Here is a 14,508-nt window from a genome sequence, read left to right on the forward strand (position 1 = left end):
CGAACAAACGGACTTGATACAACAACGACGAGACGGCCTACAGGAGAGGAGGTGAGGGCCCTCGGAGTGTGGTGTCAGGAAAATAACCTCACACTCAAGTCAACAAAACAAAGGAGATGATTGTGGACTTCAGGAAACAGCAGAGGGAGCACCCCCTATCCACATCGACGGGTCAGTAGTGGAGAAGGTGGAAAGTTTTAAGTTCCTCGGTGTACACATCACGGACAAACTGAATTGGTCCACCCACACAGACAGCGTTGTGAAGAAGGCGCGCAGCGCCTCTTCAACCTCAGGAGGCTGAAGAAATTCGGCTTGTCACCAAAAGCACTCACAAACTTCTACAGATGCACAATCGAGAGCATCCTGTCGGGCTGTATCACCGCCTGGTACGGCAACTGCTCCGCCCACAACCGTAAGGCTCTCCAGAGGGTAGTGAGGTCTGCAGAATGCATCACCAGGGGCAAAACTACCTGCCCTCCAGGACACCTACACCACCCGATGTCACAGGAAGGCCATAAAGATCATCAAGGACAACAACCACCAAGCCACTGCCTGTTCACCCCGCTATCATCCAGAAGGCGAGGTCAGTACAGGTGCATCAAAGCAGGGACCGAGAGACTGAAAAACAGCTTCTATCTCAAGGCCATCAGACTGTTAAACAGCCACCACTAACATTTTAGCGCCGCTGCCACATACTGACTCAACTCCAGCCAACTTAAAAATGGGAAATTGATGGAAATTATGTAAAAATGTACCACTAGCCACTTTAAACAATGCCACTTATACAATGTTTACATACCCTACATTACCCATCTCATATGTATATACTGTACTCGATACCATCTACTGCATCTTGCCATGCCCGTTCTGTACCACCACTCATTCAATATATCTTTATGTACATATTCTTTATCCCTTTACACTTGTGTGTGTGTGTAAGGTAGTAGTTGTGGAATTGTTAGGTTAGATTACTGTTGGTTATTACTGCATTGTCGGAACAAGAAGCACAAGCATTTCGCTACACTCGCATTAACATCTGCTAACCATGTGTATGTGGACTAATAAAATTTGATTTGATTTGATTTGATATGCTGTATTTTATGCCATCTACTGCACCTTGCCTATGCCGCTCGGTCATCGCTCATCCATATACTTTATATGTACATATTCTCATTCACCCCTTTAGATTTGTGTGTATTAGGTAGTTGTTGGGGAATTGTTAGATTATTTGTTAGATATCACTGCACTGCTGGAACCAGAAGCACAAGCATTTCGCTACACTCACATTAACATCTGCTAACCATGTGTATGTGACCAATACAGTTTGATTTGATTTGAACTAGCTTAATGTATTCCACACATCTGACTTCCCCTTCGCGTCCCGAGCAACCAAACATTCCCGTTTCGAGATTCATTTGTCACGTCATCTGCATCATTTTGCTGTCACATTATTTTATTTATCTGATTATTATGATATGCTATAGGTCAGCCCTATTGGTCACATGCATGCAATGCATTTAACTTAATTAAAAAAACACATTTATGAATGTGTCGGTGGTGGATTATCATTTTGATTTAAAGGCGTCAATGATTCTTAGATGTAGGAAAGAGTACGTTTGGGAAAGTTATTTTCTGACTTGGCCCCACATCGATTGGGCGACGTAGTAGGCATATTGCACGATCGTCATAAGGAGTGGACATAAATGCAGCGTGGTATGTTTCCATCCTTTTATTAGGAAGAGAAAACTCAAATAACAAAACAATAAAGTGAACAAACGAAACGTGAAGCTCAGAGTAGTGCACACAGGCAACTAATACCTCGACAAGATCCCACAAAGCACAAAGGGGAAATGGCTGCCTAAATATGATCCCCAATCAGAGACAATGATAAACAGCTGCCTCTGATTGGGAATCATACCAGGCAACATAGATATATAATTACCTAGATGACCCACCCTAGTCCACCCGACCTATCCAACATAGAGAATAACAGGCTCTCTATAGTCAGGGCGTGACACATATCACACTGCCAGTGGTGGACTGAGGCATTGCTTACGCAGTTTATCACCTCACCGCAAACTTCAACTTCCTACCTATGTTATTTTATTTCAGTTGTGTTTTGTCCCTTTCTGTTAAGTGGAGGGTGGAGCACTGAATCGATACCCGTGGCTCGTCTGTTTCATTAGGACAGCTCATCTAGCCAGGGCTGCTCGAATGCTTCGATATGCAGCTAGGGAATACTCTCTCTCTTTTTTCTGAAGTGTACAGGTTTTCCTCTCTCTCTCTCTCTCTCTCTCTCTCTCTCTCTCTCTCTCTCTCTCTCTCATCTTCTCTCCTCTCTCCTCTCTCGCTCTTCTCTCTCTTCTCTCTCTCTCTCTCTCTCTCTCTCTCTCTCTCTCTCTCTCTCTCTCTCTCTCTCTCTCTCTCTCTCTCTCTCTCTCTCTCTCTCTCTCTCTCTCTCTCTCTCTCTCTCTCTCTCTCTCTCTCTCTCTCTCTCTCTCTCTCTCTCTCTCTCTCTCTCTCTCTCTCTCTCTCTCTCTCTCTCTCTCTCTCTCTCTCTCCTCTCTCTCTGTCCTTTCTCTTACTTTTCCCTCCCTCCCTTCCTCATTCCCGCTTTCCCACCCTTTCTTGTGTCCCCTCCCTCCCTCGCTCACTCACTCCTGTTTGATTTCTCTGGCTTTATAAAACAGTAGTGCATGCTGTTCTGCCCTGATCATACAGGAGTGTCCTCGGGGGAACTCAATTGATGTTAACGATGACGGCGATGATTAAGTGGAGGTTGCACACTGCTCAATGCAAAAAGCAGAGAAATGGGGAACACGCTCAACTCATCTGAGATCRGWGAACATGGTTTTCTTGGTAGTTGTCTTTTCTTTTTCAAGTTTCACGTTTTTATTAGTCTGATGGGCAGGATACACGTTGTTACTTGCAGGTTCCTTTTCAACAATGCAACAACAATAAGAAATAGTCAAAGTTAAGAATACGAACATAATGTAAATGGCTCTGTAGAATGGAATAGACATTTTAGCATAAGTATAATACAGGAGGGCACAATTTATAGTCCAATATTTACATATTTTGGGGAAGCGGGGATTGTGGGGCAAGTGTTTAAACGGTCCAGTATTTAGCCATCATAATAGGAGTCTGGTAGCAGCAGTTGTGATGTGTAGCATGAATGTACAGTTGAAGTTGGAAGTTTATATACTATTAGGTTGGAGTCATTAAAACAAATTTTTCAACCACTCCACAAATTTCTTGTTAACAAACTATAGTTTTGGCAAGTCGGTTAGGACATCTACTTTATGCATGACACAAGTACTTTTTCCAACAATTGTTTACAGACAGATTATTTCACTTATAATTCACTGTATCACAATTCCAGGTTGTGGGGGTGCTTTGCTGCAGGAGGGACTGGTGCACTTCACAAAATAGATGGCATCATGTGGAAGGAAAATTATGTGGATATATTGAAGCAACGTCTCAAGACATCAGTCAGGAAGTTAAAGCTTGGTCGCAAATGGGTCTTCCAAATGGACAATGACCCCAAGCATACTTCCAAAGMTGTGGCAAAATGGCTTAAGGACAACAAAGTCAAGGCATCGGGGGGCCATCACAAAGCCCTGACCTCAATCATATAGAAAATGTGTTGGCAGAACTGAAAAAGCGTGTGCGAGCAAGGAGGCCTACAAACCCGATTCAGTTACACCAGCTCTGTCAGGAGGAATGGGACCAAATTTACCCAACTTATTGTGGGAAGCTTGTGGAAGGCTACCCGAAACGTTTGGGTAACCCAAGTTAAACAATTTAAAGGCAATGCTACCAAATACTAATTGAGTGTATGTAAACTTCTGACCCACTGGGACTGTGATGAAAGAAACAAAAGCTGAAATTAATCATTCTCTCTACTATTATTCTGACATTTAACATTCTTAAAATATAGTGGTGATCCTAACTGACCTAAGCCAGGGAATTATTACTACGATTAAATGTCAGCAATTGTGAAAAACTGAGTTTAAATGTTTTTGGCTAAGGTGTATGTAAACTTCTGACTTCAACTGTATGTGTGTGTGTGTGTGTGTGTGTGTGTGTGTGTGTGTGTGTGTGTGTGTGTTGTGTGTGTGTGTGTGTGTGTGTGTGTGTGTGTGGTGGTGTGTGTGTGTGTGGCGTGAGTGAGTGAGTGAGTGCGTGAGTGGGTGTGTGTGTGGGGTGTGTGTGTGTGTGTGGTGTGTGTGTGTGTGGTGTGTGTGTGTGTGTGTGTGGTGTGGTGTGTGTTGGTGGGTGGGTGTGGGTGGGTGGGTGGTGTGTGTTGGTGGGTGGGTGGTGTGTGTGTTGGTGGGTGGTGGGTGTGGTGTGTGTGAGTGAGTGCATCTGTGCTATGGCGTGAAGAGTCAAGTGCAGGTGGTCAGTACAGGTGGTCAGACCAGTTCAAGTGGTTCAAGGTTTTCTTTATGTTTTTTTCGTTTTCTTTATTCTCGCCGTATGGGTAATGGTTTGTAAGCACTCAGCTCGGCACAAACTTTTCCTGGTATAGTATGTTTACTTCCAATGGGAGTCTGTGCTTCTCTATTGTGGGAATGTGATAAAAGTGCTCCTAACGAAGCGCTTTCATTATTGATCAGATCCTCAATGCTCCAACGAACAGTAGCGGTGACGTCTAGCAGAACAAAGACCAGAGAAACTCACTCCACTCACAAGGAATCTCTTGGAGGATCTGCTACTAGGGAATGTACTCTAATTTGACCCAACGGCATCCGACACTCTTCCGACACCTATCCGACACCCATCCGGCATGCTTGTAAATGAAATTGACATTTAAGTGCCGGTACTTAACTGGCCCGAGGCCCGATTTTAAATCCACTCTAACAGACTAGCGGACTGACCCCGACCCCTCTGCTCCTCAGGAGTTGGCAGACATGCGCCACATCCACTCCAAGGTGAAGAAGCAGTACCAGGACAAGATGGCCGAGCTGGCCCACGCTAACCGGCGGGTGGAGCAGCACGAGACAGAGGTCAAGAAGCTGAGGCTGAGGGTGGAGGAGCTGAAGAAAGAACTGGGTCAGGCGGAGGACGAGGTGAGCACCAACACACACCACATCCACTTATACATGGGTACATATACAGTTGCCTCCGTAATTATTGGGAGAATGAAGCATTTTTTGTTATTTCGGCTCTATARTTCAAAACGTTGGAGTTTACATCAAACAATCCCTTTGAGGTTAAAGTTCAGACTGTCAGCATTAATTTGAGGGTATTCTGACCCATATCTGTTGAACCGTTTAGAAATTACAGCACATTTTCTACATAGTCCCCCCATTTTAGGGGAGGTAAAAGTTTTGGGACCAATATATTATTTATCATTCATTTTGTATTTGCACAAAATAATCTAAAACACAACCCKAAAAAACATGATTTGTAYAGACACGAGCATGATGTAGTCAGTGCGTGCTATGAATATGGGACCAAATACTTCACTTTTTGCAATTTTAATACAAATATAAGTGAATTTGTCCCAATACTTTTGCTCCCCTTAAATGGGGGGAATATGAACAAAAAGTGCTGTAATTTCGAAGCGGTTCACCCGATATGAATGGAAATACCCTCAAATTAAAGCTGACAGTCTGCACTTTAACTTCATAGTCATTGTTTGATTTCAAATCCTAACTTTTGGAGTATAGAATGTCAGAASAGAAATCACAAGATTATGTTATAATGCTGTGATTGCATCAAACGGTTGTTTTATGCAACAGAATAAGGGGATGTTAGAACACTCTGTGTGTGTTCTACTGAGGAGGGGCCTCTGGGAGATTTAACACTGACAGAAGATTAACGATGTCTTTTGGGTGATAAAACCTAAAGAGACCGCATTCCATAGCATGAGTTAATGTTTCTATAAAATATCTTTGTCTCGGGGCTCTCAACGAATCATCTGAGGGCGATTCGTCGACCAGCCATCATTAGCGTAGAGCACTCAATCGATTCACTTTATATATGTTTGTGTTGTATTGACCTGCTCCCTTAWTAATAAGTGAATAAATATTTAGGTGAAGTATAACTCGGACTTGTCTGATAAGTTTGTCTCTCCTCATTTGATAGTAAAGAAATGAACCACCACAAGAGTCAAAAGAAGAAGAAACGCTTCACTGTCCCAACAATTACAGAGGACAGTGTAGATACAGTACATACTGTCAGTGTTGGGTATTTAGGATTTTGATCCAAAGTATTCAATGCAGAATACTGATTCTGGGATTTGTAGTCCGGTGTGACCGTGATTTGCAATGACCGATTTCTCTCTCACACTTTCTCCTCCCTCCCCTACCTCCCTCCCTCCCTCTCTTCCTCCATCCCGCCCTCCCTCTCTCCCCCTTTCCCTCCCTCTCTGCCCCCCCCCCACTCCCTCCCTCCCAGGCTGGATGAGGCCATAATCAGACCAGGAAGCTACAGCGGTCCTTGGATGAGCAGGTGGAGCAGTCAGAGAACCTCCAGGTCCAACTGGAACATCTGCAGTCCCGGTACGACTGATTCTCTCACACACACACACACACACACACACACACACACACACACACACACACACCACACACAAACACACACACACACACACACACACACACCACACACACACCACACACACACACACACACACACACACACAACACACCGTCCAATGTCATACCTTCTCAGCGGTCTTGGTAGTGTAAGATGTTTAATCAGACAGGGTACTATATGGCTGCCATGCTCCTGTTATGAACTCTAGTTCTCCCAGATATCTTAGCTGGAGGAGATTAGCCCACTGTGAGGCTTGTGTCTTAGTTTGTCAGGCAGGCAGCCCTGTGCACACTAGGTCTCTCTCTCTCTCTCTCTCTCTCTACCTTATCATTCCACCCGAGTCCCAGCTCATCCATACCGACAGCCAATCGCGGGCCGCCCAGCCACAGTTTACCGTAGTAACACGGAGCCTGCGTGCAGCATAGTGGTGCTGGCCCCCTGTAGCTTAGCAGAGGGGTGACAGGCGTGTTGGCATGGAAACGCCTTGAGGAACACACACACACACACACACACACACACACACACACACACACACACACACACACACACGGCCTTATGGAGCCCTGACAGACCTGGAACAGTGAGGGAGTTAGGCCCCACCAGGCTCCTAGTATAACACTGTCCTGTACGTGGATGAACTTGCTCAAACCACATTAACCCTAATGCACGGGTCGTAGCTGGATAGGAGTGGGGATATTAATGGTTCTAAAAAATGTAATATTCATGGATAATGGATTTTGAGATTTAGTGGTTGTACACTACCTCTCCCAAGTGTATTTTACTATCCTATCACTCCTCTCTCTCTTTCTGTAATTTCTTTCTCRCCCATCTTTTCCAACCAAATGTCATGCTTTCTTTGATCGCTCTCACACTCTCTCTCCCCTTGGTTCGTTAAAGGGATAGTGTGACATTTTTGGCAATAAAGCCCTTTTCTCTCCTCACCCAGAGTCGGATGAACTAGCATGCTCTCTGTTCCTATATGCTTCCAGTGATTGCACCAACACTAGTTAGCAATGGCTCCAGAAACGACCAAACTGCACGCAGAGACATAAAATAGCATCCATGAGTTCATCTGACTCTAGGGAAGTTGAAAAAGGAATTGCTAAAATGTCGCACTATCCCTTTAAGCAGGGGAATAGTTCCCACCACATCCCAGCCTGTCTGTCTGAGATATAAAATAGTTTAGTGGTCTCCCAGCTCCAGCCCAGTCTATGATCATAAAGCTAATGTCTAAATCAATACAGCAGACCAGGCCAGGTGATCCGCGAAAACCTCTGTTGCATTCTGGGACAGCCAGTACTGTGTGTGTGTGTGTGTGTGTGTGTGTGTGTGTGTGTGTGTGTGTGTGTTTGCGTGTGTGTGTGTGTGTGTGGTGGGGGAGGGGTGGTTAGGGCCCCAGCTTACCAATCTTGGTTTTTACTTATAACCACTTAGCCTTGTTAAAAGTCCGCATTCTTCACATTGTTTTTCAATCAATTCTCTGTGGATCAATCTATCCTGGTGACAACCGCTCCATCAAGGGCACACACATCCCCACACACACACCTCACACACACACACCAACACACCCCACCCACACACACACACACCACACACACAACAGCAGCCACTACAATCACGACACACACAACATCCAACATACTCCACATAGCCCATACACACATGACCTTTTGCCCCCGGGTTTGTTAACAGGCCTATGGTCAGGGGTGAGATGCAGATGGCGGGGTGCTGAAGCGTGTGGCTATAATGGCCTGGGAGACATGGAGAGGGAGATAAGAGGTGAACACAACAGAGAGACATACAGGCAGACAGACAGACAGACAAAGCTAGCCACCATGAGAAAGGTCTCTAACAATGGGGGGCGTTATTGTAACGCTGTCGCCATGACGCTGTCAGAACGTTGTTAAAACAGAAAGGTCCTGATCCGGAGTTGTAGTGATGTCATGTGAGGCTTTGTGATACTGGACCGCTCCAATCACACTGGGCATAAACAACTAGCCACTACTAAGGCTGAGGTGTAGGCCTATTCCACAAAGCAGAATCAATGAGTTAGCCAGCTAACTTGCCTTAATATTCSGAAATAACTTTACATTTTGGGGGGAAAATAAGCTTTAAATGGGCATGGTCTAAATGACTCAACAACCAAAAACACATATCTAAGTTTAGCTCTCTTGATTAACCATAGCTATTCATGGTTGTTTATCGAAGTTAGCTGGCTAACTCATTGATCCTGCTTTGTAGTATACCTCTTTGGTCTGAAGACTGACAGCTTAATGGTCCACAAGAACTGTTCAGGGAAATGTGTGCATGTGATGGTAATGCATGTGCATGTGGTAAGAAGGGGTGTTTTTCTTTCTGTGCGTTGTGGCATTCTTGGTGGACCGGCAGGACGTTCAGATCTCTGTTAAATAGCCGGCACTCTGAAGGCAGGTAGAAAGTGGATCAAATGAAGCATGTTCTTTTCTATTGATTTCCCGTCACTGTAGCAGCCTTGTCTGTTTAGCTCAATCAGGGGGCCAATTCAGACTTCAAAATGGGACGCAGGTGGTTAAAGCAACAGCGTTATTAGCACGACTCTGGCTGAACAGTGACAGGCTTAACACGCACAGCCCCCAAATTTGGAGCTGCGGACGTTGACAGCAGGTTGTGTGCGCTGCCATTTCAGGTTCTCCTCCTCCCAACCTGTGTGTTTTCTGAGGAGCCGCGCCAGTGGGTTTAACATGATCCGAGAGGTAGATTACATCGCAGAAGAGATGGAGGATTAGAAAAGAGAGGGAAAGCGAGGGAGGAAGAAAAAAAATGTTGGTTTCATTTATAGATTTAAAGGGCTTAGAATTGTATTGACATTTGAGATCTTTCTAACCTTGATTTCTCTCTCCTTTCAGTCTATCATATAGCCTTTGTACTGTATATTCCCACYGAGTGTGTCACATTGCTATTTGATATTGTACCAGCTGTGAACAGACAGAAATAACAAATTAGCCAGTTTAGCAAGGCTGTTGGCTTTTACAGATTAGATTGATTTGCATTCGTGCGTTTGTTGCGGAGGTTTTGTTGTCGGAAATGTTGTGGAAAGAAATTGGGTCTGAGTTTGATCAATTAATTATAGTAGCAGCATGAGAATATGGACTACCCACTGGGCACAGACGTAATTTAATCGTCTAGTTTTGATTTTATTTCGGTTGAGTTGTCAGCTACAGTGAATTRAACGTGAAATCAACAAAATGTTTCAAGCCATTGGATTTAAGTTCAAAGTTGTGTCAAAAAAAGACGAAATTCCCTTACGTTGATGACTTTTACAAATCACATTTCATTTTGCCCAGTGGGTATCGTTTCTCTATCCCCCCCACCAAACCCCTCTCAATTAAATGAAATTAAATTCAAGGGCTTAATTGGCATGGGAAACATATGTTAACATTGCCAAAGCAAGTGAAGTAGATAAACAAAAGTGAAATAAACTATCAAAATTAACAATAAACATTACACTCACAGACGTTCCTGGGGAGGGTCCAGGTGGGCATCTACCCTCGGTGGCGGCTCCGGTTCGGGACGTAGCCCCCGCTCCCTACGCTGATCCCTCCGCTTCTGTGGAACCGGACCGTGAATCGTTGCCGGAGGAACCGGACCGTGGATCATCGCCGGAGGCTCTGAACTGGAAACCACCGCTGGAGGCTCCGGACTGCAGATCGTCGCCGGAGGCTCTGGACTGGGAACCCCCGCTGGAGGCTCTGGACTGCAGCTCGTCGCTGAAGACTCTGGACTGCAGATCGTCGCTGGAGGCTCTGGACTGCAGACCGTCGCTGAAGACTCTGGACTGGACTCTGCGACTTCAGACCGTCGACTGGAGACTCTGGACTGGGACTGTCGCTGGAGACTCTGACTGGGACTGTCGCTGGAGACTCTGGACTGGGGAACTGTTGCTGGAGACCCCGACTGGACCTGGGGACTGGCGCTGGAGACTCCTGGACTGGGGATGTTGCCTGGGAGACCCCGGACTGGGGACTGGGGGACTGTCGCTGGAACCCCCGGACGGGGACTTGCGGGACTGTCGCTGGGAGACCCCGGACTGGACCGTCGCTGGAGGACCCCGGGACTGCAGACCCGTCGCTGAAGACTCTGGACTGCAGACCGTCTGCTGGAGACGTCTGGACTGGGACTGTCCTGGAGGCATCCAGACTGGGGGACGTCGCTGCGGCTCCGGACCTGGGACCGCTAGCTGCAGGCTTCCTTGCCATGATCATCAACTACAGGCCCGGGCCATGGATCCTCACTGGAGGCTTCGTGTCATGGATCATCACTACAGCTCCGGCCCATGAGTCATCACTGGAGGCTTCGTTGCCATGATCATTCACGGGAGGCTTCGACCATGGATCATCACTGAGGGCTTCGACCAATGGATCATCCACTGGAGGCTTCGTATGTGAGCCGGAAACAGGTCTACCAGACTGAGGAGACGTTACTGGAAAGGCTGTGCGGGGAGCTGCCAGACACATCCTGGCTGGATACCCACTTTAGCTCGTGAGAGTGGAGGTGCTGGCACGGACGCACCCAGGCTTCCAGTACGTCATCCTTCAGGTCTGGTGAGACCTGTTCCGGCTCCACCATACGAAGCCTCCAGTGATGGCCATGGTCCGAAGCCTCCACAGGGATGATCCATGGTCCAAGCCTCCAGTGATGATCCATGCCACGAAGCCCTCCAGTGATTGATCCATGCCGGAGCCTGTAGTTGATGATCCATGACACGAAGCCTCGAGTGAGGATCCATGGCCCGGAGCCTGTAGTGATGATCCATTTGCAAGCGAGCCTAGCAGCTACGTCCCCATCCGGAGCGTGCAGCGACCTGGTCCCCAGTCTGGAGCCTCCAGCGACATCCCCAGTCCAGAGTCCTCCAGCGACGGTCTGCAGTCCAGAGTCTCTAGCGACGGTCTCAGTCCGGGGGCTCCAGCGACGGTCCCCAGTCCAGGGGTCTCCAGCGGACAGCCCCAGTCCCCAGTCGGGCGTCTCCAGCAGACAGTCCCCAGTCCCCAGTCCGGTCTCCACAACAGTCCCAGTCCAGAGCTCCAGCACAGTCCCCAGTCCGCCAGTCCGGGTCATCCAGCCAACAGTACCCTTTCTAGTCCAGAGTCTCCAGCGACTCAGTCCCCAGTCCAGAGTCCCAGCGACAGTCCCCCAGTCCAGATCTCCGCGACGTTCTTGAAGTTCCAGAGTCGATTCGAGCGACGGTCCTGCAAGCCATCCCAAGAAAGCGCCAGGCGACGATCTGCAGATCCAGATCTTCAGCGACGAGCGCAGCCTCCAGAGCCTCCAGCGGGGGTTCCCAGTCCAGAGCCTTCCGGCGGACGATCTGCAGTCCGGAGCCTCCTGCGGATGTTTCCAGGTTCAGAGCCTCCGGCGATGATCCACGGTCCGGTTCCTCCTGGAGCAACGATTCACGGTTCCGTTCCACAGAAGCGGAGGGATCAGACGTATGGGAGCGGGGCTACGTCCGAACCGGAGCCGCCACCGAGGGTAGATGCCCACCTGACCCTCGCCCAGGAACGTCTGTATTGAGTGTAATCGGTTTATGTTAATTTGATAGTTTATTTCACTTTTGTTTATCTTACTTCACTTTGCTTTGGCAATGTTAACATATGTGCCCATTGCCAATTTAAAGCCCTTGAATTTAATTTCATTTTAATTGAGCAGGGTTTTGTTGGGGATAGAGAAACGATACCGCACTGCGGCAAATAAAATTGTGATTTGTAAAAGTCATCAACCGTAAAGGCATTTCGCTATTTTTTTTCACACCAACTTTGAACTTAGAATCCAATGGCTTGACAACATTTTGTATGATTTCACGTTGAATTCACTGTAGCTACAACTCAACCGAAATAAAATCTAAAAAACTAGACGATTAAATTACGTTGTGCCCAGTGAGGTAGTCTATATTCTCATGCTGCACCTATAATTAATTGATCCAAACTCAGAACCCAACCTTCTCTTTCCACAACATTTCCGACAACAAAACCTCCAGCAAACAACGCACCGATGCAAAATCAATCTAATCCTGTAAAGCCAACAGCCTTGCTAAACTGGCTAATTTGTTTATTTCTGTCTGTTCACAGCTGGTTACAATTATCAAATAGCAATGTGAACACACTCTGTGGAATATACAGTACCAAAGGCTATATGATAGACTGAAAGGAGAAGAGAGAAATTCAGGTTAGAAAGATCTCAAAATGTCAATACACATTCTAGCCCTTTTAAATCTATAAATGAAACCAACATGTTTCTTTCTACCTCCCTCGCTTCCCTCTCTTTTCTAATCCTCCATCTCTTCTGACGATGAATCGACCTCTCGATCATGTTAAAACGCCACTTGGCGCGGGCTCTCAGAAAACAACACAGGTGGAGGAGGAGAACCTGAAATGGCAGCGCAGAACTGCTGTCAAGTCCGCAGCTCCAAATTTGGGCTGTGCTGTTAAGGCCTGTCACCTGTTCAGCCAGAGTCGTGCTTAATAACGCGTTCTTTACCACCTGCGTCCCATTTTTGACAGTCTGATTGGCCCCCTGATTGAGCTAAAACAGACAAGGCTTGCATACAGTGACGGGAAATCATAGAAAGAACATGCTTCATTTGATCACACTTTCTACCTGCCCTTCAGAGTGCCGGGCTATTTACAGAGATCTGAAACGTGCCTGCCGTCCACCAGAATGCCACAACGCACAGAAAGAAAGAAAACACCCCTTACTTACCACATTGCAATGCATTACCATCACATGCACACATTTCATGAACAGTTCTGTGGACCATTAAGCTGTCAGTCTTCCAGACCAAAGAGGTATACTACAAAGCAGGATCAATGAGTTAGCAGCTAACTTCGATAACAACCATGGTTGGTTAATCAGAGAAAGCTAAACTTAGATATTGTTTTTGGTTGTTGAGTCATTTAGGACCATGCCCATTAAAGTTATTTTCCCCCCAAAAATGCTAAAGTTATGTCGGAATATTAAAGGCCCAAGTTAGCTGGCTAACTCATTGATTCTGCTGTTGTGGAATAGGCCCTACACCTCACCTAGCTAGTGGCTAGTTGTTGGATGCCCAGTGTGATTGGAGCGCGTCCAGATATCACAAAGACCTCACATGACATCATACAACTCCGGATCCAGGACCTTTCTGTTTTTGAACCACGTATCTGACAGCGTCATGGCGACAGCGTTTACAAGAACGCCCCCATTGTTAGAGACCTTGCTCATGTGTGGCTAAAGCTTTGTCTGTCTGTCTCCTGTATGTCTCTTGTTGTGTTCACCTCTTATCTCCCTCTCCATGTCTCCCAGCATTTATAGCCAAACACGCGTTCAGCACCCGCCATCGCATCTCACCCTGACCATAGGCCTGTTAAACAAAACCCGGGGGCAAAAGGTCATGTGTGTAGCGCTATGTGCGAGTATGTTTGTATATGTGTTGTGTGTGTGGTGTGTGTGTGTGTGTGATGTGTGTGTGTCTGTTGTGTTTGTGTGTGTGTGTGTGTGTGTGTGTGTTGTGTGTGGTGTGTGTGTGTGTGTGTGTTGTGTGTGTGTGTGTGTGTGTGTGTGCCTTGAGCGTTGTGTGTGCACAGGATTAGATGATCCACAGAGAATTGATTGATAAATCAATGTGAAGAATGGACTTCTTAACAAGCTACAGATTAAAACAAGCATTTGGTAAGCTGGGCCCCTAACCACCCCTCCCCCACCACAACACACACACACACGCAAACAACACACACACCACACACACACCACACCACACACACAGTACTGGCGTCCCAGGAATGCAACAGAGGTTTTCCCGGATCACCTGCCTGGTCTGCTGTATTGATTTAGACATTAGCTTTATGATCATAGACTGGGCTGGAGGCTGGAGAGACCACCTAAACCTATTTTATATCTCGACCAGACAAGGCTGGGATGTGGTGGGAACTATGTCCCCTTGCTTAAAGG

At 46.8% G+C, this 14,508-nt stretch overlaps 1 protein-coding gene across 1 annotated transcript in view; it reads left to right on the top strand.

The window, feature by feature from the left end:
• LOC111974828 (coiled-coil domain-containing protein 102A-like) overlaps positions 1-14,508 on the top strand; it is an 82,927-nt gene that overhangs the window by 56,876 nt on the left and 11,543 nt on the right. The window contains exons 7-8 of the mRNA XM_024002855.2: positions 4,902-5,072; positions 6,406-6,509. Coding sequence (XP_023858623.2) covers positions 4,902-5,072; positions 6,406-6,414 — 180 coding nt within the window. The 3' untranslated portion in view covers positions 6,415-6,509. The remainder of the gene's footprint in view (positions 1-4,901; positions 5,073-6,405; positions 6,510-14,508) is intronic.

This window comes from Salvelinus sp. IW2-2015, linkage group LG15 (assembly GCF_002910315.2).
Source record: "Salvelinus sp. IW2-2015 linkage group LG15, ASM291031v2, whole genome shotgun sequence".
In the NCBI taxonomy this organism is placed as follows: Eukaryota; Metazoa; Chordata; class Actinopteri; order Salmoniformes; family Salmonidae; genus Salvelinus; species Salvelinus sp. IW2-2015.